Here is a 22044-nt window from a genome sequence, read left to right on the forward strand (position 1 = left end):
GAATCGTGGTGAGTTAGAGAGGTGGTGAGTTAGAGGCGGGGTCTACTTGAGGACCAGCATTCAGTTGTCTGCTTCCTGCCTGTGGGCACAGAGTGAGCCACTGCTCCACATTCACCGCCCCTCCTTCCCAGCCACGTGGTCTATGAGCCAAAGGGAGCTTTTCTTTCCTTAAGTTGGTTTTGACCAGCAACTTTTTATTCACAATGATGGGATGGCAACATAATTATCAAAAATCAGACAACTTTGACAAAGGATAAAGAATCTGGTTTTAATATAAAAATTAATTATAATATGAGTCTAAGTGGAAACACTCTCTCGGCATAGACTTCTGCCCTCTTCTGCCAATCAAAGTTGCATGTGCATATAGTCTGTGTGATTGGAGTTACGATCTGCACACACCCACCTGCTTCTGAGCCTGGCCCTGCTTTGATGGAAAAGCTATGAGAAATACTCACCAGAGTGTTAATGCAGATAGAATTTGGAACACAGGCTCCATTCCGACACTCATCAATATCAGTGCACACCTAGGAATAAAAGTTCAGAGCCATCTCAGACTTGCTGCTTAAATAGAGAGGCAAATGAATTGTCCTGTCTTGACACATTTGGTGGAAGACACACAGTGTCAGGTAGGATGGGAGGGGGGTGAGTGAGGAATGTTACAGCCCTCTGAGCACTGGTGCACTTAATCTAACTGCAGATGCTAATCGTCTTCACAAAGGTTAAAGGAGTTCAGAGAAGATGATGTGTATAACTTACCTGTTCTGTAGCCTTTAGTCAGGAGAGCCTTTTCCTCACCTTCCCACTTGGCACCTAAGGCACCTCTGAGGATTCCCTCTCACCTCTGAGGATTCCACTCATCTCTGGGAATTCCTGTCACCTCTGAGGTTTCCCCTCTCACCTCTGAGGGTTCCTTTCACCTCTGAGGATTCCCCTCTCACCTCTGAGGATTCCTCTCTTTCTTCAGTTTTAGAAAATTCTCAGTGTCTCCTCAGTTTTGTTATTTCTAGTCCTTCTTGGATCCACCGTCAGATAATGAATGTTTCACAGTTTCTTTCAGTCTCTGCCCTCCCTCTTGCTTGTGTGTCTTTGCTAAATTCCAAGTGGTGGGCTTCAAATCCCATCTCAGCTGGTGAATCTCCAGTTAGCTGTGTCTAATCTGTTTCACCCATTGACTGTGTGTTAAAAACGGTTTTATTACCATATATTAATTATACATGATGATGTGATCCATTGCAACATTCTCATACTGAGTTATTAAGTTCAGTGATTATACTTTTAATTGATAATACCCTTTTCCCTTCCTTTAAAAGAAGGATTTTATTGAGCTTTTGGTTTATTTTTAAATGTTTTAATTTAAATAGAATGACATCACTTCTCCTCTCTTCCCACCCTTTAGCCCCTCTACAGCACACTCCCCCGAGCCCTCCCCATGCTCTACTGCTCTCAAGTGAATAGCCTCTTTTTCTCTGATGATATTTGTTACATGCACATGTATGTATGTATGTTCAGGAATACGCATACATGACTCCTGCACGTATGGCTCAGAGAACATTTGAGAAGAGGGGATGGAAATATTACAAGAGACAGAATACTAGGAAGTCTTCTGTGGAAACAGACTCTTCTAGAAATGGCTGCATAAACGAGACCAGAACAACAGCAACATCAATGGGTATATTAACATGGAAGGGGGAAAACTTCATGGTGTCCCACCCCCAGACGAAGAGCTACAGGCCACTATTGGCTGCTAGGAAGGGGACTTAGCTTCTCCCAGGTGTGAGCCCATTGTTGGTTGTCCAGTGCAAGATGGTCAGCCTCGAAACCATGCGCACACACCAATCATAGTTTTATTTAGATACTTTTCACATTTGTCTATTTTTTCCTGACAGTATCCTTGTCTTTAACCACAACACTGACCCTTTTTCAGTCAGTTGATGCTTATTCGGTTTCCTTATCATAGTTTCTTCACAGTAGCCCTGATTTTGCCTGTGGGCATCGAGGGCCCTGGTGTTGGGCATCTGCACACACTGGTCTATCTTTGATTGCCTACGGCTCTTCGATGTAACTGTTTCAGAAAGGTTTGATGCAAATAGGTATGTTTTGCCAATAACACAGACTTGGACTTTATAACTAAATGGTATAAACTTGGTGCTGTGCCGTGTGGTAGATGATTTTCACAGTTGTTAACCATGTCTCAAAGCCAAAGTCAAACTCTCTTGCTCCTTTGAGCTACTGACGTTTTTTCCATCTCTGTGTTGTGGTGAGGGAAGTTCTTTGAGGATCCTGGCTTTACATAAGATACATACACACAGACAAGGTCTCCTAACTCTCATGGCCCCTGCCCTCATGTACACATTGAAAGCCCTCCCTCCTGATGTCCATGAGCTGGTGTGACACTGACATCCCGTATAGCCCTAGAAATAATACTTTCTTTGATTTTTACTGAACTTGGCAATTCATTAAAATTTATCATAAAGTTTTAGCAAAGTGACTCCTTCATACACACATATATAATACACAATTAGGGTTTAGAATTCATATATATTCATTATATACATACATATGTATATGTAACATATATGGATTCATATCCACTAGGAAGTGTCCCTTACTAACTCATATTATTTGTCTATTTTCCTTGGTTTAGTCTGAGAGATTTTGTCCTTACAAGAGAAGAAAAACTTAGTTCATTATCCCAGTGGCTCCTTGTCAATCCTGGGTCCAGTTTGCTTTCTTCTTTTCTAGCCTCAAAAATGATGCCCTCCAGAACCCTGTGATAAGCAGCACGGAAATAATGACCCCCTTGCCCTTCTTCAAAGCTAATCATTTCCCTAAGGTGGTAAAATATATTTATAGACCAACCATTTTTAAGAGCCGAAAAACATCAAAAAGCATTTCACAGTCAGTCAGTTAAATAATGACCAGATATTGTAGGGCATTTGGAGATAAATGGAGACTGTCATGCTGTACCGAGGTGCTTTCTGGAAATTTATAGCTTATATAAGAGAAAGGGTAGGCCTCCTTGGGGGGATTTATCTCGCCTCTTCAAACCCTCTCTTCTTAAAGCGGCTGCTGATCGGCAGCAACGGCTCTATAAAGTGATCTAATTTCCCCCAGCTTTTATTTGCCTCTCAGATTCTCAATTTATTCTGCAGGACAAGATGTCCAAAGGCTATCAACCGAGCAGGTCTGCAATCATTCGGCAACCCTGTATTCTGCATCTATTGCTTTCCCAGAAAGCCCTCATTACCCAAACTTTAACAACTTCTTTCTAGACTTTATGGACCTATGCCCCCAGAAAGAAGTCAAAAAACAACACAACACAACACAACACAACACAACCCTTCCCTGTTGGCTCGCTGTACACAACCATATTCCACAGGCCCTGGCTGCTCACAGTGGTGGAGGGCTAGGCTGAGGAGCTGGGGAATTGTCTGATAATGAAAAATGAATAAGAAATGACCATGTCTGCTCACCTGCTTATTTGTTTTAGCAAAGTTGATCCCAACACCCTGCACCATGGGCCCCGTGAAGCCTACTGGACAGGCATCACATCTGAAACCCGGAGCCAAATTCACGCAGCGCACACCTGGATAGCAGGGATGGTATTTGCACTGGGGAAAGAAAATATTCGGTCTTTAGCTCTTTGAGGGAAATAACTTGGAACTTTCCATAGTCTACTTGCACACACTTATTTATTCCTTTATATTCTGTGGTAAAATTGATAAAAGAAAATTAAAACGTCCAATTTCATAGTTACCTGTTGAGCCCCCAGTTCACCGATTTTGGGTTACCCTGTAGTTGTTCACTATGTTACAGATGCTGCTGTGTCAACAATTAATTTATCTTTAACATAAACCAGGCTCAATCCAAGTCTAGCAAGCTCGCCAGCATGCTACCATTCCCTGGGAAAGGCCTGGGTCACTGCACCAGTCGCCAGAGGGCTTTTAGATGACACCCAGAGATCTGTGAACTTCCATGGAAACTGAGGCAGGGCAGGAGTTCTACAGTTAGACAGAGTCCTGCAGGGAAAGCCTGCCTCTCTGCTCTGTCCTGTCCATAACTGTTCCAAGGCCACCTAAAAGAGCCTACAAGCTAGTTCTGTTATCTATTAAAAAAAAAAAAAACTTTAACTAATGTAAAAAACATGAGCACTTCCTGCCCTTTTAAAAAGGAGGAACATTTCAGCTCATAGATAAAAACCAGATACAGTTCTGTGGAACGTGTGCAGGATCTGATCTCCAATCGAGAGATTCCTAGAGACCAGCCTAACTTCATATTAGCAGGAGTTGGGGCTTGCAGGTGTTGAGGGGTCAGCTGAGTAGCCATTAGCCTTCAGGGCCCCGTGAGAGCATCATCTCTCCTCCTTTCAGCTGCCTTCTTGTTGGCACAGGGAAAGGCACAGTGTGGGGGTGGCTTTGCTACCAGTTATGGGCACTGTTGTGTGACCAGACTCAGAACAGATGAAGGTCCTGCTGCTTTCCTTCTGAAGCTCTGCCTGCTGGCTGTACAGCTGACATGCTGTCGCTGGCCTTCGGCTACTCTCAGGCCTCCCTAAAAGACCTGCTTAGTGTGAGATTCCCTCTGCCCCTTTGTTTTACGAAGCCCAAAGGAAGCTACCACAGCTTCTGGAACAAGGACTCTAACCCTTCCTTTCCATATGTGCGGGTTTCTAATATCTGTTGCTTCAGAGAGATAACCAACACAGATATCAGAGTGGAAAGTAGAAACTATAGCAATGTAGCGATTATAGCCAAGTAAAAAAGCTGGGAACACGGAAAAAAAAAGTGACAACCAAGGCTGCAGCTCTATGTTAGGCCTTCCTGCCGCTACTCAACGTGTCTCAGGGACTCTACACATCATTAAGGAAGCAGTTCTCTGGAGCCTGGAGAACAACTCAGGGGGCCCCTAACACCCAGTAAGGTTTCTTGGTCCAGAGTGACAAGGAAGAGACCCGGAGGGCCCCCACTGCGTCCAGATGAGCATTACCTCATCCACGTCAGAACACGTGATCCCGTTTCCAGTGTAACCATCTGGGCAGGGTCCACATTGAAAGCCGTCCCTGGTGTCTGTGCATCTGACACCTCGGAAACAAGGGCTGGAGTCACAGCGGCGTGTCGGGCGAGTTGGGGGTGCGGGAGGAGCTATGGGCACCAGTGTGTTTGGGGTTGGGGACTGAAAGCTGAGAGGACCTAGGAAACAAGACCAGTTCAGTCCACAGTCCACATTAACTCCTGTGGAATATGTAGGATGCAAAATGAAATGTGGTTTCCCCATCAAGCTCCCCCTTCCCATCAACTCTTGTGAAGAACTACCAGAGGCTGCCGTCACATGACCTCACTTCAGATCCTAAGTTAGCCTACACTGCCCTAATCAGGAGGAGCCGGTCACCACAGAAGAACTTACCACAAGCCTGGCATTCAGCAATAGTGTTTCGCAAAAATGATGTTTCCTTGACCTTTAGAAATAGAAGGAAGACATTGAAAAGGACTACTTGATACAACCCAGAAAGTCTCCCTGCAAGGCTGCTCAAGAAAGGTCTCTACAGTACTCAAGGAGCCTGTGATGGCTTTCCCACTACCTTAGCCATGGAGGTTCACTACAAGCATGATCCCCTTTTCTTCTGATGGAGCCCTGGGGCTGGCAGGCTGTGTGGGACAACATAAAGTGTGGCTCAGGGCTAAGTCCTTCCCTGCCTGTGTGAGCCAGCCACTCTACCCACCAGCACAGAAAGCTACTATCGTAAGACTCAGGCTTGACCCAGGATAGCCTCTGTTCCTCACCTGCTGCCTCAGAAGATCTTTCACCTCTCCAAGGAGCTGGTTTAATTGTGTCATTTGACCCAAGAACTGCCGATTAAAGTCTCCTGTAGGAACAGCGAAAGGTAAGGAATGTTCAGTCAGTGTCAATTGGCTCTGCAGGCCTAGGGATCAAGGGCCTTATGCATGCTCTGCAAAGTACTCTATCATTGAGTTACATCTCTAGCCTGTGGGCTTTTCTGAGACAGGGTCTTAGTATATAGTCCAGGCTGGTATCAAACCGGTAATCCTCCTGCCTCAGCCTCCTGAGTCCTAGGAATAGAGGCATGCACCTCCGTGTCTGGTTGATGACAGTCATTGCTAAGTGATTTAAAATCAAATGACTCCCCAAATAATTCCTATGACAAGATTACTCTAAACCTACGGTGTGAGAATTCAATTTAGGCAATTAATTTATAATGATTTAACAAAATGATGTTACTGACGCTGTTGGTTAGTTGGTCCATATTTGTGAGTTATAAAAATAAAAGGGCAGTGAAAAGATGACTTGGCCTGGACTTTGTCCAAGAGCCTGATTTGTACAGACACATTCTCAGGGGCTGCTGTGCTCCCAGGACGTGTCTGCAGACCAGCCTCGAGGAGCCTTGACACGTGTCCATGTTGATGAGAGTGTACACACACACTGCCCAGGAGCTCACACCTGTGCTTGTGGCAGCCAGTGGCTCACTCTGCTGCAGGAAGCAGTCTTGTAGGCTGGCCACCTGGAAGAGCGAGCCCCGCACCACCAGTTTCAGCTCTTCCAAAAAGTCCTGAGAGGAAAAAAAAAAATGCATGCGTAAGTTTGCTGATGGGACAATTAAAAATCTCACCAACATGGCATGAAACAGAAGACAAGAGTTTCTTCTGAGGCTGCACTGAACAAAGCTGTTATTACGCTCATCTTTGTTAGTGAATGGTTTGCCAATATCTGTAAAGAAAGATATTGTTTCTTGTGCTTCTCAACCAATGGCAGTTCTATGGTCTTTGACATTCTTTGTTATTTGCATGAAAATAATAACTAATAACATTATAAAAGGAGGGAATGTACATGATCCTTTCAGACAAAGATAAGTTGTTTAATTTTAGCTACTCCTTTTAAACTGAACAAATGTTTGAAAAGTCACCTCCAAAGAGTTTACTTGTTTCACCTGTAATTCAGTCCTCAATTTTGACTTCATATTAAATGTGAATTTTTTTTAAAAAATTTGATGCCTAGGCACCAGATCCTGAGATTCTGTTAAATCAGAATTTGTCTTGAGGGGAGCTATCTATTACATGTTTTGCAATTCCCCAAGTGACTCGAAGCACAGGGCCAACATGGATGAGCTGATACACTCCCCTCAGCATAGACCTTTGAGCCACGGAAGCACATTGTCGACCTTGCAGAACTGTTCTTGGGTTCCTACCTGGGGCTTCCTCTGGAATGTCCTCAATTCGATGGACTCTGGGTTCTGAGTAAGACCAGAAAAGGCTCTGGGCAGGTTGTGTACTGAATCCACCTGAGCACAGTCCAGGTAGAGCTCTACAGAGCCAGACCCTCTCTGCAAGTTGCTCAGTCTCAGGAGGATCCTGTGGCGCCTCCCATCAGCCAGCTGCAAGTTGTTGAAAACCACCAGATGGATCCTCCCGTCGTTCTTCAGGTAACGGAGGATGGCTGCAGCCAAAGACAGAGCAAAGACGCCGTGAGAGGAAAGGATACGGTCCTGGGCTATGTGACCTTCTACTCACAAGGCTGTTACCACAAATATTGACTTACCAAGTTTTGTGTGCCAGGTCCTTGGCATGGTGCAGCACCATCAGGTGACCTACCTTTCTCCTGAGGACATTTTGTGAGAATAGAAAAACACACAAATCTAGCAAATCCAAAAATAAACAGTAAACTTTAATGAATAAAGAGAGTCTTCCCCCATCAGAAAATCAGATAATTCTCATGTACATTCCTAAAGGCATATATTCATTAACTCACCAAGCACAAATACCCCAGAGGACTTCAGGACATTGAGTGCTGTTCTCAGTTGCTTTAATTTTATAAGCCAACCTTATGAAACTAGAATAAAAACTAGAGCATCAAGGAAGCTTAGGCAAGGAGCTTGTTCAGGTCGTCCTGAGGGCAGGACGAAAATCAAAGCCCCAGTGTGGCTGTGTTCCAGGGCATGACTAGGTCTTCAGAAGCATATTTCACATCATGTTTTAGACGTAGCATCCTTCAGCAACCCATTCCTGACAGTCTAGCAAACAGACTATGAGCAGGACCTTATTGTCTGTTCCCAAATGTAAAGCCCTCTATCTTATTCTATGCACCAACTAAAGACTTGTGGGAACCAGCCTTGCCTTTCACTCCATCACTGTCCTACGTATATCGGGGCCTGAGATAGAACTTGGTCCCCAAAAACAACGTTTGGTGGGTGGAACCCTTTGGCTAAGTTTTGCTACAAAGACTAAAATGATTTGTTTCCAAGGTTTTGATGAACCTGCCAAGATACTTTCACACACACACACACACACACACACACACACACACACACACACACACACACACACGGGGGAGACAGAGACAGACAGAGGCAGATAGAGACAGAGAGTGTGATGGTTTGAATATGCTTGGCCCAGGGAGTGGCACTGTTAGGATGTGTGGCCTTGTTGGAGTAGGAGTGTCACTGTGGGTGTGGACTTTAAGACCCTCATCCTAACTCCCTGGAGGCCAGTCTTCTCCTAGCTGCCTTCAGAACAAGAGGTGGAACTCTCAGCAACTCCTGCACAATGCCTACTTGGATGCTGCCACCTTGATGATAATTAACTGAACCTCTGAACCTGTAAGCCAGCCCAGATTAAATGTTGTCCTTATAAGAGTTGCCTTGGTCATGGTGTCTGTTCATAGGAGGAAACACTTAACTAAGACAGAGAGACAGAGAGAGACACAGAGAGACAAAGACACAGAGAGACAGAGACAGAAAGACACAGAGAAGACACACACACAGAGCTAAAATTAAAGTAAAACTTAAAAAAAAAAAGAATGTTCATTTCAGTGCCATAGAGTGGCTCAGTGGCTATACATTCTTTTTTATTATTAATTTATTCTTTCATATATTACATGCCTCCCAGTCCTTCCCCTCTCACTTCCCCAACCTCCATCCGCTCCTCTTCCATTTCCCTTCAGAACAGGGCAGACCTCTCATGGATATCAACCAAGCATAACATATCAAATTGTAACAAGACTGGACACATCTCTTTACATTAAGGCTGGATGAGGCAACCCAGTAGGAGAATGGGGTCTCCAAAACAGACAAAAGCATCAGAAACAGCTCTTGCTCCTACTGAGGGTCTCCCACAAAACCACCAAGCTATACAACCATAACATAGGATGTACATTCTTGTTGCCAAGACTAATGGCTCACATGGTCAAAAAATGACAATCAACTGTTGAAATTATTTTCTAGTTTTAATAAGCACAGCTGATCTGCATGTAGGAGCACACATAACAAATGATGAAGTGTAGTAAAAATGTTAAAAATGTTAATTTAAAGATTTTTTGTTAGTAAACACTCTGTACAGCATGCATGTTTGAAAAGTTGGGCTCCTTAAATAAAAGTACAATCATAAGGCAAGTCCTTGTGAAATAGATCCAGGAATAGACAGATGGCCCAGCAGCTAGGAGTATCCAGTTTCGGTTCCCAGCACCCACATGACAATTCACAACTCTCTGTAACCCTAGTTCGGGGATTCAGTGCCCTTTTCTTGACTTTGTGGTCACCAGGCATGCATACAATACACATATACATGCAGATAAACACTCACCCGCACAAAATAAAAATAAATCTTTTTAAAAAATAAAATAGTTTCAGATAAAAAGAATAGAAAAAGTTCTTGATATTCTATTCAATGAAAACCAAAAAGAAGTTGTAAGAATATCTTCATGCAGGAAATTTGTATATGTATGTATATATATATGTGTGTATGCATGTACATATATATACACACACATACACACACACACACATATATAGTAGAGAAAATTGTCAAACCTAGTTGAATAATTTCTGAGTACTTCATGAGTATTTTTTTTTTTCCTTTTTGCTCATCTTTGGTGCCTAAACTTTCAACATGAAATGTTTATTACTTATATATGAAAAAATAAAATGGAGCCAGCAGTATGGTTCAGCTGAAAGAGGCGCATGCTGTCAAGCCTGACAGCTTGAATTCAATCCTCAGGACCCATGCTGTGGTGTGTGCATGTGCATACAGGCACATGCACACGCATAAGCACACATATGCACCCATGCATATGCACAAACACACACACATGCATGTGTGCACACACACACACACACACACACACACACACACACACACACACAAATACAACACACTTATATTCAAAACCAGAAAATGGAAGCTAGTATATACATTTAAGTCTCTGATGTTGTGACCTGTGTGATTTGTGGCAAGTAACCTGAAGTGCCGTTTCTTAGGCCTCTTCGGCTGACTGGAAGTGCCAAGCCAGAGCTGCCCCAGCAGCTAACTAGCCAACAAACTAGTACGTTGCAGTGTGGCCAAAGAAAACGATACATTTTAAGGCTTTGCCCAAATGACGCTTTCTAGGTTCATTTTCCCCACCCCCTCTCAAGCCTTCTGGCTTCACTTCTTCATTTGGCAACCGTGTGCGGAGAGGGACAGAGCTGGCATCGTGTTCTGTGACATACACATGCCAGGAGGGGGTCCGACAGAACGTTTCTTGTGTCTGTGTGGTCACCACCATGTGCTTCCTGCCAGAAGAAACCTGTAAGATGTAGACCTTCTACGGTAGCTCACTGCTAAGCTTCCCGAAGCACGGGGAAGACTTAATACAAAGAATAAACATGGCAGCAAAAGACAGAGGATGGCTGCAGAGTACACGTGAAGAGAAACCCCCTCCGCTCTCTTCCTTCTCTTTCTCTCTCTCTCTCCTCCTGAGTTTGGAGGATTATAGATGTCGAGTCACTTCCTCCGAGAAGAAAATGAAGATTTATTTCTAGTCTTGGACGCAACAGGACCTTCGCCCTTTTATTTACTACTAACTGAATCGCGAATTCATTTAAAATAATGGCTCTAGGGCTTGGGAGGAGACAGTAACTAAGACAGTAACTAAGAGAAGGAGAAATTAAAAAGCAAACCTAAGTACCACCACCTTACTGTTTGAAACGTCAATTACTTCACTACTCAGAACAGTTTGCAAATACCTGGCATTTTATGAGCCAATAAAAATACCACTTGTCTATTAAATTTGAATTAGGTCATGCACACTTTTAGCCAATGTGGCATCATGCTAGTGAGAGTCACAGTTTCCCCTTCCTGGCTTAACAGTTTAAGAAGATAGACATGCATCTAAGACACAGAGTTAAAACAAATACTCTAGATTTTCCTCCCCCAAACTAAGTTTTTTTTTTGTGGATTTCAAAGAAAACATCTTTCAGGCACCATGCCACTTTTAACAGATCTTTGCAGAGCACGTGGGTCACGGTTTATTTTCATAACTGGAGAGCTGAGATGAGTTTTATAAACAGTACCCAGTGAAGTAGATGCTGTGAATATGAACTTTCAAAGAACTAAATGACTGCATTTAAAACTTTCCACATGAATAAAAGCTGACAGAGTGCGTGACTCCAGCCTAGGCCACGCAACAAACCCTGCCTGTGTGCCCAGACTCTCCTCAAGGAGAGCTGTATTTCTTCTGCCTTGAGTTTTTTGTGCGCACACAGCAAAGTCTCCCAGATGACACATTCCCTCAAGGGCCTAGGACTTGTGACAAAGGCGGGTAGCAGGAGGGATCATGGAAACTTTCACGGTGTCTGTTAGAAAAATTATCAAGTGCTTTGACATTTACCGTTCCTCATTCTTGAGCCAGTGATTTTCATCTCTCTTATGGCTTTCATTTTTCATTTTTTTTTCTCTTTTATAGCAAATTCCATACCTCACTGCCTCCACACTTTTATACTATATCCTCCAAGCCCTTAGCCCACCCCAGAAGGCAGCCTTGGAAGTCACAGTCCTCATCAGTCAGAGACCCTCAAGCAGCCATGAGTTCAGTCCCTGGAGACCTTGTAGCCTGCTGGGTGGGCTTGGCCTCCCCTGACCTCCCCAGGAGCAGAGAGCACACATGTTCCCTCTTTTCAGAGCTCCTAGGAACTGGAAGCCAGCCCCTGACCCTGGAACACCACACCTCTGCCAGGTCAGCACTTGGGGGAAGTTCCCTGGGTACAGTTCTGAATGTCCAGCTGCAGCACTGTCAGTTCCCAAGTTAGCTTGGTGGTCCACTAATCCTGCCAGCTCATGCCTACAGATGCCTTTGTGGCAATTGCCTGGATCTCTGTCTGCTTGCTGCATCTCCGGGTTCTTCTGCCTGACCTCTGGCTCACCCTCTTATCATGGATCCTTTTTGTACAGCTTGAGACTGGAGGACTGAGTGTCCTATAGGATTGTTCTGATTCAATTCCTGCCTGTTTATTTACTAGCTAGGGTTTACTTATAGTTGTATAAATGTTTTGCATGGATGTATGCTGTGTGGGATACATTTGCACTTGGTACAGGCAGAGGTCTGAAGAGCTGCCAGTTGGGAAATGGATCCAGGACCTCTGCAAAACCAAGTGCTCTTAACTGCAGAGCCAGCCATCTCTCCAGCCCTGTTCTTGCCTTTTTAAAGCAAGTACACTAATAAGCAGACGAATTCATCCAACAGCTCCCTAGTGGCTTCTGATTGATTCTAAACTCCTTATCCCAGGACAGGCCCCAACCTGATCATTACCTCAGTTTCTTTCCATTCTGCTGAATCTATTTCTTCCTCATTTCTTGGTATCTGAAGAGAACTGTACAGCTGTTTGACGTTGTCACCTATAATTGCACCGTTGTTTTTAAAAAATGTGGAAGATTTTTTTCTCTAAGCTTAGCCTGTTTGTGTCCTTGACAGTCTGGGGTCTGATCTGATGGCCCAGAGCTATGTTTGGTCACCTGAGTACCAGGTGACACAGGACCCAAACTGCTGAACCCCATTGGACGCCATCTTGGTGGCTGACAGGAAAACGAAGCACTGAACCAAACCCCAGCGAGCAGGATTTGAAGTTCTGCTATACTGGGAAGGAATTTTCCAAAAAGTGCTTTTGAAGAAATGGACCTTGGAGTAAGACTGTTACGCATGCTGACTTTTGAAGTAATGAGGCAGGGTGTCAGCTTTAAAACCTAGAAATGATAGTATTTTGTCTGCTCCGGAAGCGGAGTCGAGACTGAGTGGCCTGCAGGCGCTCAGGGAGGCGGCACAATGGCAAATGACTTTACTCTCAGTACTTTAGAGTCTCAGATGAAAACCATCACTGTGAACTTGGGTCATCTTTTAGGTCATTACACATTTTTAAAATGCCTTCTTGCTATCAGTGTCCTCTGTGACAGAACTCTGGTTTGTTTTCGCTGGTTCATTTTTATGGGCTATGTACTGGGCCATGGTAACGTCTGTGCTCTGGCGCTCCATGCAAAAGTAAATCACCAAACAGCTTTTCACTAATAACTCTCTGGGTGACTGTGGTAAACGTAGCCTGTTTCAAAATGTTCTTCTAATAACTTTTCACATAAGTAAGGTTTCCAGAGGCTGGGCAGAGGGAGAAGACAGAGGAACAGTGAAAGGGGGGCACGTCGATTCTGCACAGCATCTGAGGAGGGAGTTATTTTAAATGGTTATGAGTGTCATCATAGTATGCAACATGTTGTCAGTGTCGAGGCTGTGAGGTCGTGTTCTAAGGACAGTCACAAAGCTGTTTCTTCAGCACCCTGGGGCTTTCCTAGCTTTTACACAATCTCAGAATATCAGCAGGACAAGTTATCAGCTTAATAGTGCTCTTCACAAATCCCTTCGATAATCCTGCAGCTGCCACCAGCATGGTCCGGCCACGGGGAGCTCATTAACTCTTGAAAAAACCATGCGTAGCTTTGGGATACCTTGCCACAGTTTTCCTAGTACAGGGCGAGTGTCTGTCTCCTCTGAGTCCCACCGATGCGTTCCAATCTTGCCTTTCAGAGTTGGAACAGATCTAGCCTTATCCCCATGTCAAACAATTTCCTTCAAACACTTACACATCTCACCTGTCTGCTGCCTGGCTCCTTATTTTGTTATTTTCTTTAACTTTTCAATGCGGATGTAATTTAATAACGTGTGGGGGGGGGGGGCGGAGAGCATGTGTGTGTGTGTGTGTGGTGGGGATGTGGGGGTGTGGGAGTGTGTATGTGTGTCCATGTCCCAAATGGGTCCTTCTGTTCTTGAGGCAGGCTCTGGTTTCACAGCATCTAAGATGAGGAGCAGTAGTATGGACCGTGACGGGTGCAGTGGGACTATGAATTCAAGGAGCCCTACCACGAATGTGCATTGTGGTACTCAAGACTTAAAGACCTTTTAAAAATAGTTAGAGGACTAGATGGCTCAGAGCACTGGCTCCTCTTCCAGAGACCTGGTTCGATTCCCAGCTCCCTCACGACAGGTCATAAACATCTGTAACTCTAGTTCCAGAGAATTCCTCTCCTGACCTCCATGGGTACCAGAAATGCATGTTGTGCACACATAGACATCCATGCAAACAAAACACCCATATACATAAATAATAAAGGAAATTAAATTAAAGCAGATCTTTCATTCAGGAAATAGTTTTGCACGTCTACTACGCATCCAGAATGGTGCTCAACACTGGTTGGTTCTCAGTGCTATTAACGAGGACTTCTTGGTCAGCTCTCCCATATCTTGACACTGACAATTCGCTTTTCTCTCCTAGAGAAAGGATTTACATTTGGGTTTATTTGATTTAAGCTGAGTGCCTGTGGCCTGCTGTGCTACCTGGCAAACGTTGATGACATTCAGTGTGTTCAATTCCGCTCCCTCACTGTGTGCTAACTGTAAATACAATACCACTGTCACTTACGGCACTACGCTGATTACAGGCTTATCCTAGTTGTCCTCTGGCATATTCATTTTTATATCATTTGGAAAGGCAAATGGGATACTTCATGAAATTTTTCTGAAGTCAGGATACGTTATTCACACAGTACCTACTTGAGCTTTCACCTTGGAAATTGTAAATAGAGAAAGCTTGCTGTGTCTTGTTCTCATTAGCCTTGTTTTGTATTTAAAAATCCCAGATTTCTTTTCCAGGTGATCCTAAAATACATGAATGAATGAATGAATGAATGAATGATGGTGATGATGGTGGTGATGATGATGATGGTGATGGTGACTATGATGATGGTGATGATACAAATTTCACGGGCTTGATCTAAAGGCTTTCAGAATTACTTTTCTTCTCTGTAGAAAGAAGACTATGTGCCAGTCTGTTCCCTGTGACTTCCCAATGTTGCAACAGTGGCTACGCTATCACTTTCTTTACCGAATCCCCCAGTCCATAATCCACCTGGCACGGACAGCTAAGTCCATTCAGGGAATCGTTCCTCTGGTTTGGACTAAGCGCGCACACATATTCTGACCCCCCCCCTTCTTACCTCCAACAGCATCCCTCATACTTCCAGTCTCTTTCCAGATTCATGAATTTTAATTCTGTTTTTCAACTCATTTAGTTTAAATATGGCTAATCTGTGTGACGTCAGATAGAACTACGTATTGGATACTGGTGGGGCCATCAGTGGTACACAACTAAGGCAGTGGTCCCCCGTTTCCTTGACCTTTTGTTTGTTGGTTGGTGGATGGTGCTGGGGACTGAGCCTGGGCTGTTTGAACAGCTAGCAAAGCGTCCACCATGGAGCTTCAGCCCCAGCCCTCTTTTCCACTTTTATTTTGAGACAGAGTTTCACTAAACTGCCCAGGCTAACCTTGGGCTCACTCTATAACCCACACTGGCTTGGAATGTTTGATCCTCCTGTCTCTGCTTACAGAATAGCTGGTATTGTTGGTATGTACCAACATGTTTGATGTTATGTTGTGTTATTTTTTTGTTTGCTTTTAACCTTTCTTGACCATTTGAAGAACATTTCTTTTGCTGGGTCAGACAGAAGCAAAAGAGTCAACTTCAGCTAACCCCAGACATCTGTTAATCGTGCATCATGTGTTCCTGACAGTGGGCTTACTTGTTCCTTCTCCGTCTTTATTCCAAACACAGCACAAATATTCCCTTTATTATCCAGCATGCAAATCAAGAACTTCAACTCAGTTCGATTTTAGCCTTTTCTGTCCTCATTTTTATAATTTTGGAAAGGTTTTTTAAAAAAAAAAATCTTTCACCTTTTGCGTGTGAGCATGCCAAGACTGAGCTCAGGCATGTTTTGAAACGGAAAAGGGAAAGCGTTGGGCCTTTTTCATTCATCATACTGTGGCGAGTCCACAGCATTGATCCTGAGAGTGAGACCCCCCCACTTCCCCCCACTCATTACTGTTTTCTGACGCTCCTCCTCCTCCCTCAAGCTGTACTGGTCTGTAGCCTGTAGGATTCAGAACTGTTACCCTGAGCCACTGGATACTTTCCATCCTCAGGCTGAAGAGTATGGTTGACTCTAGCCATGGTAGCAACTTCCCAGGGTACCCTTCATTTCGACACCACCAAGTTGGTCTTGGTGACAACCAAATGAAGACTAAGGGAACAATTGTTTCTATTGTCTTTGTCTCACAGGCAAAGTTACCAGCAAAACAGACATGGCTAAGTAACAGACATCTGTCCCATCCATCTATTCTGTACTGTACTGTACTGTACTATACTATTTAAGACCCTGGGTTTTTGTTTTAATCCCATAGGCCAATAGGGTTCAGTAACACTTATATTCTTGGAATCACTGTGAGATAACTATTATCTTCCTCACTGTAGAGGTGATAACTGTGCTGACGGATTAACAGATGTACCTCATGGTGACCAGTTGGCAGGATTTTTAACTGGGACTCAAATCTGGGATGCCAACAAGAAAGTTGTCTCCATGCCAGATACTAGAATGGCTTCAAATAAATCCAACCACACGCTTTTTGCAAAATGTTCATCTGTATGAAGATCGTACCACTTGTGTTACTAAGAATTTGACAGGTCATTTGTACCAGAAACACTGCCTATATCCTCTTGTCTGCAAAAGTTCTCCAACATGGATTCATAAAAAAAACAAAACAAAAACAAAAACCCCCTCCTTTCAAACAATTTAAATGTACCAGACACTATTATTCCATAATTTCCACTAAATGGTGTGTCACTGTTTATGTTATTCAACTCGCACATATGGAATCTGTTTCCTTTGGGGCCCTGTACAAAGTGTTGTGGTCCAAAACAGGGTGAGGGGTGTCTTGTCTCTGCTCAGAAAGAGCTCACAACCTACTGCGACTTGTAAGCAATTAAAGTACTAAGCAAAGAAAAATTAGTACCTCCCTTGGTTAGAAAGGATAAAGTCATTTAAAGAAAACAGATGGAGATTAGCTGGCTCTTCAGGATGCAGGGCTTTGGTATTTGGAGATGGTACAGGACATGTCATGGGGAGAACAGCAGGCAGGTACAAAGGGGCAGAGCTAGAAAGACAGCATGAGTGGGCCCAGAAAGAACTGCTCTTTCTAGCATAAGCACAGGCTGCAGAGAAGGCCACATGGGGTACGATTTGGGAAGCATAGTTGAGGGTTCTGCTGTAGAACCTGAGACGGTAAGGCAATTGCACCTGATACAGTTTGGAACGAGGGGGTGGGGTACTCCAGATCTCTGGTTGTGTGCACCCTGACTGAGACTGTTTTGTGAGCAGTAATGAAATGGCAGAGGATGGAGTGACTTAGAGATGGGGAGAGCGGAAGTAGAGACCTTGCTGGTGGGCTCTTCTGTGGTTGGCATGGGTCACATTTGAGTTTATTCCAGGAGCTCCTCTAGGACCAGAGGGCCTGATTCTGTTCTCCAATGTCATCTTTGCCGTTACCTTCCAGTCCCCGCTAATGCTCGCTCAGGTCTGTTAATGGGAGAGGCGGGCTTTACTTCCTACTCAGGTTTAGTTGGTCAGTAGAAGTGCATTTGGATTGCTTCTCAGTGCAGTATTGTTTTTTTCTGTAAACTAACTAAAAGGAGACCAGCTGAGCCTTGGTCAGTTGAGAGACACCTGGAAACTACTCTGCAGGGAGATGACTCTCCCATGGCTCTGTAAACTAAGTCAGTAAGACTACCACCAAATGCTTCAACAAGAAGTCAACCTCATGTCACCTCTTCTCTGCGGACCCAGAAACTTGCTCACTCTCCTTCACTGCGCAGTTCATCATGGCCGATGCTCCTTCCTACAGCTTTGGGTGCGGGAGTGATGCCAAGTGTGTATACTTTCCCTGTTTATCTAGAGAAAGACTCAACATGAATTATTCAACTCTCCAAGTTTTAATAGTCATATAACTTCTCTTTACTTTCTGAGAACTCTCATTTCTGGAGTCTCCCAGAACTCTTTCTTGACGCTCATATTTTTCTAAGAATCACATCGTTTCTAACCGGCTGGAGGGTGAGGAGGTGTGTTGGTTAGCTCCGTGGTCAACGATTTAAAAGAAGGAAGTTTATTTTGGCTCACATCTGCAGAGGCGCATGGGCAGAGTGCCATGGTGTGGAATATAAGGTGGAAAATGATCACTTTATGCCAGCCGAGAGAGAGAGAGAGAGAGAGAGAGAGAGAGAGAGAGAGAGAGAAGTCTAGAGTCCCTATGTCCCTTCAAGGTTACACCCTCAGTCAGCCAACTTCCTTAGCCCCATGTAATACTCTTCCAGTGTTTCAAAGCCTTAGCACATGAACTTTAAGGAACATTTAAGATGTAAACCCTAAGAGGGTCGGGATGGAGTTTATTGGCATGGTTTGCCTACCATACATGAAACCCCAGGTTCTATCTCCAGTACTGGAAAACAAGAAAGTAAAGGTTTCAGTCAACTATCTCTTCTCTTCCCTACAAGGTTGATCATCTAGAACTTGCAGCTGCATGGCATCGCTAGCTTCTCTTCAGGGAAAACAGTAACAAGCCCTTCCCTCGTTTCTAGACACGCCATGGCTCTAGTGTTACTTTGGCTTTGAGAGTAAATGGGAAGAATCAGTTTGGGAGAGATTGCGTCCTGTGTTCACGATGGCCCGCACAGACGCAGAGGGTGAGACACAGTGAGAAAAGCTCGGAACAGCTTCTCATTTTTGCTGTTACGCTGAATTGAGCAGGAACAAAAGTCTTTCCGATGCATCTGAAGTAGCTGACATCTCAGCAACTAACTCAAGAGATGTGAGGAAAATGGGGCTGCCGTCTCATGGGAGGCAGGGGTCAGGGTAAGTTACCCCTCAGCATGGAAGGGAATCGGGAAAGGAGCAGGAAGGGCTGACCTATCTGCTCAATACGTCCCAGACTCTGTTACCTGAGACTCACCAGGGGATAGACCTAGAAAGCCAGCAGGAGATGAGTAAGAGGCAAGAAGAGGGGATAAGAAAGGGTTACAGCCCACTCTTCTCTGGTTTTCAACTCTACCATTCAGTACAAGAAAAAGCTCTCCTCTCTCAGCCTGCAGATCTAAGCGTTCAAGTACGAGTACATCTACGAGGCACACAGAAACACTAGGACAGTTCTACTTTGTAAAGCCGGTTGAAGTAGATACAAAACCCAGGCAGAAGCCCTGGCTCTCCTGTTTTAGAAATGCATGAAGCAGAAATATCTGTATCTGTCACATTCCTTAATAAACAGGAACAGGTGTTGTCCCCAGGGCATGAGTGGGAGGGAAGAGATGAAAACTCACGACCTTTGTCATTGGAAGCCATTTCTCGGTGCAGATAGTAACTCCCTTTGACAGTAAAACAGACGGCAGATAGCAGTAAGAGTCTATATGCTCAAGATGAATCAGGCTGAGGGCTGTTCATTCTGAGCTGCTGCTCTGGGCGTGTGGTCTCCTGCGTGAAGGCCTGCAAAGAACTCGCCAAGCTCTGAGCCACATCTGCTCAGCCATGGCATCCGAGGGAACACTGGAAGAGGGAAGTGGTCTCATATTCATTCACTGAAGTCTCCATCCCCAGTGTGATAGCATTTGGAGGTGAGACTTTGGGGGTTAGAGAGTTGAACCTGGGTTCTTGAGGGTGGAACCCTCTTTATAGGATTCATGCGTTTACAAGAAGACAGCATACCCTGTTGCTACGTTGTAGAGATGCAATGAGGAGATGACTGTGTAAGACGAGCACCCCACCTGCCAGGAACGTAGACATAGTCTACAGTCTTGCAGTCTCTAGAACTATGAGAAATAAATGTCTGTTGTTTGGACTACATAGTCTACACACTGATTATAACTGAGGCTCATAAAGGCAATGTGTAACCATCCTGGCCTCATCCTTTCTGAGCTGGTTTCAGAATTCAGAATAACATGAGGATGGAGCCATGTCAGAAGGCATCTTGTAGTGAAGGAGGGGACAGAAACAGTGCAAGAGAAGGAAGAAACAGTCAAGGGAAGGAAGGGAGGGAGGATTGTGGATGCTATCACATCACTGTATTTTCACACTCTCAGTAGCTGTGATTGTGATTACTAGACTAAGATCTGTACAAGACTGGGCCTGTCAGTATTTCTGCCATAGGAACACAAGGACCCAGTGCTTCCTATGGATCGATGTGTGGTCAGACCTAATGGCGGCTTTTTCAGTGCTATAGCCACTGGTGTTACGTGCTCCTCTCCCAATACCTGTGCTGCTGTAACTGATTCCAATTAAATGCATTGGCTTGGGCTGGAGAGATGGCTCAGTGGTTAAGAGCACTGACTGCTCTTCCAGAGGTCCTGAGTTCAATTCCCGGCAACCACATGGTGGCTCACAACCATCTGTCATGAGAACCAATGCACTCTTCTGGTGTGTCTGAAGACAGCTACAGTGTACTCATATAAGTAAAATAAATAAATCTTTAAAAAAAAGCTTTAAATTAAAAAAATGCATTGGCTTATAACAAACAAACAAACCCCTCAAAATATGGAAGCAGAAGGAGGACTGGCTGGGACAAGACAGGAACCAGTGGGACAGGAGCAGGCGATGCTGCAGTGGTGAATTCAATGAAAACACATTCCATGCATGTACATTAATGCCACAGTAAAACCTCCTGTGCATGCAAGATGGTAATGAAAGATATATTGGCCATAAGCAAGTCTTCATTTTTTTTTCTCTCAACTAACTTCATACAAGTAAGTGTCCAGTAAGAAGAACACGGCATCCAAAGGGAAACAAGCAATGGAAAGCAGATTCTGAATTCTTACCTTTGTTCAGCCGTCCCATCACAGTGAATTCAAAGTATTTGCTGTTGTCACTTGAGGCGTAGAGGCCAAAGATGGTGGCCGAGCTTTTACTCTGCAGCTTGAAGGTAGAGATGATGTAGAACTCGTGCAGGGTGGGGTCTGTCAGGACTGGCTGCAGGGCACTGGGGTTCAGCCTCTGGCTGGAGGATGGCAGAAGATCAAAGACTAGAGAGAACAGAAGGAAGCATGTGGTCACTGAAGACCAACCTAGGGCAAACGCTTGTTGTTGTTAATTGGTGGGAGAGCATTTGACAATAAGCTAGGACACAGTGTGAGCTGCTCTTGCTGCTCCCTTTCTCCCCATCCCCCGCCCCCCCCACACACACTGACAAACGTTATAGCACTAAAGAGAAGTCAAGATTTGCAAACACAGAATTGGATTTGACTGAACAAGTGGCTCTGAAAATATCCACTAGGAAAAATACTAAAGCTTAAAGCACAAGGGGTGGTGGTGGTGGTGGATGAGAGCAGTCAGCTCAGTCCATGAGTTTCTCTCATGTCCTCAAGCAGTGAATTGCACTGATGGGGTCCTTTAGGTGCCTGTTGGGCCAGAGCCAAAAGCATCTTCTGGTTCCATGACATGACAGGGAAAGAGGCAGAGTGCATGCATGTGGCGGAGGACAGAATATAGGAAACCCCTTAGCCACTTCTGTGAGAGCCTGTAAGGTTCTCCAGTATTTCTGTTAAACAACAACAACAACAACAACAACAACAACCATCCCATCTAGGAAACAAAACAAAGTGAGGCTCCTGGTTTATTTAATTCAAATGTATCCAACGGGGTGGAGCAGTCGGCATTTGTATAGCTGTGGAGAGGCAGCACTTTCTGGCAAAGCTTCCTGAGACTTCACTGAAATGCAAAGGCTAGGTTTAGGACCGCTGAATGTCCATGTGACGACACTGACACTTACAGCAAGTGCTTACTGAGGTACACAGATACTGCTTGAACACTTCCCTAGCTGGCTAGGAACTTCAACACCTATGACTATCTCTTGTCTATAATAGTCTGATTG

At 44.5% G+C, this 22044-nt stretch overlaps 1 protein-coding gene across 1 annotated transcript in view; it reads right to left on the reverse strand.

The window, feature by feature from the left end:
• Window positions 1–22044, reverse strand: part of Thbs4 (thrombospondin 4) — a 43206-nt gene that overhangs the window by 18071 nt on the left and 3091 nt on the right. Inside the window, exons 2-9 of the mRNA XM_076927143.1 lie at window positions 20993–21196; window positions 7202–7449; window positions 6457–6565; window positions 5781–5863; window positions 5404–5455; window positions 4987–5189; window positions 3474–3611; window positions 456–524 (exon numbers count right to left, since the gene is read on the reverse strand). Of these exons, the coding sequence (XP_076783258.1) occupies window positions 456–524; window positions 3474–3611; window positions 4987–5189; window positions 5404–5455; window positions 5781–5863; window positions 6457–6565; window positions 7202–7449; window positions 20993–21196 (1106 nt within the window). The remainder of the gene's footprint in view (window positions 1–455; window positions 525–3473; window positions 3612–4986; window positions 5190–5403; window positions 5456–5780; window positions 5864–6456; window positions 6566–7201; window positions 7450–20992; window positions 21197–22044) is intronic.

Source organism: Arvicanthis niloticus, chromosome 29 (genome assembly GCF_011762505.2).
Source record: "Arvicanthis niloticus isolate mArvNil1 chromosome 29, mArvNil1.pat.X, whole genome shotgun sequence".
Classification (NCBI taxonomy): Eukaryota; Metazoa; Chordata; class Mammalia; order Rodentia; family Muridae; genus Arvicanthis; species Arvicanthis niloticus.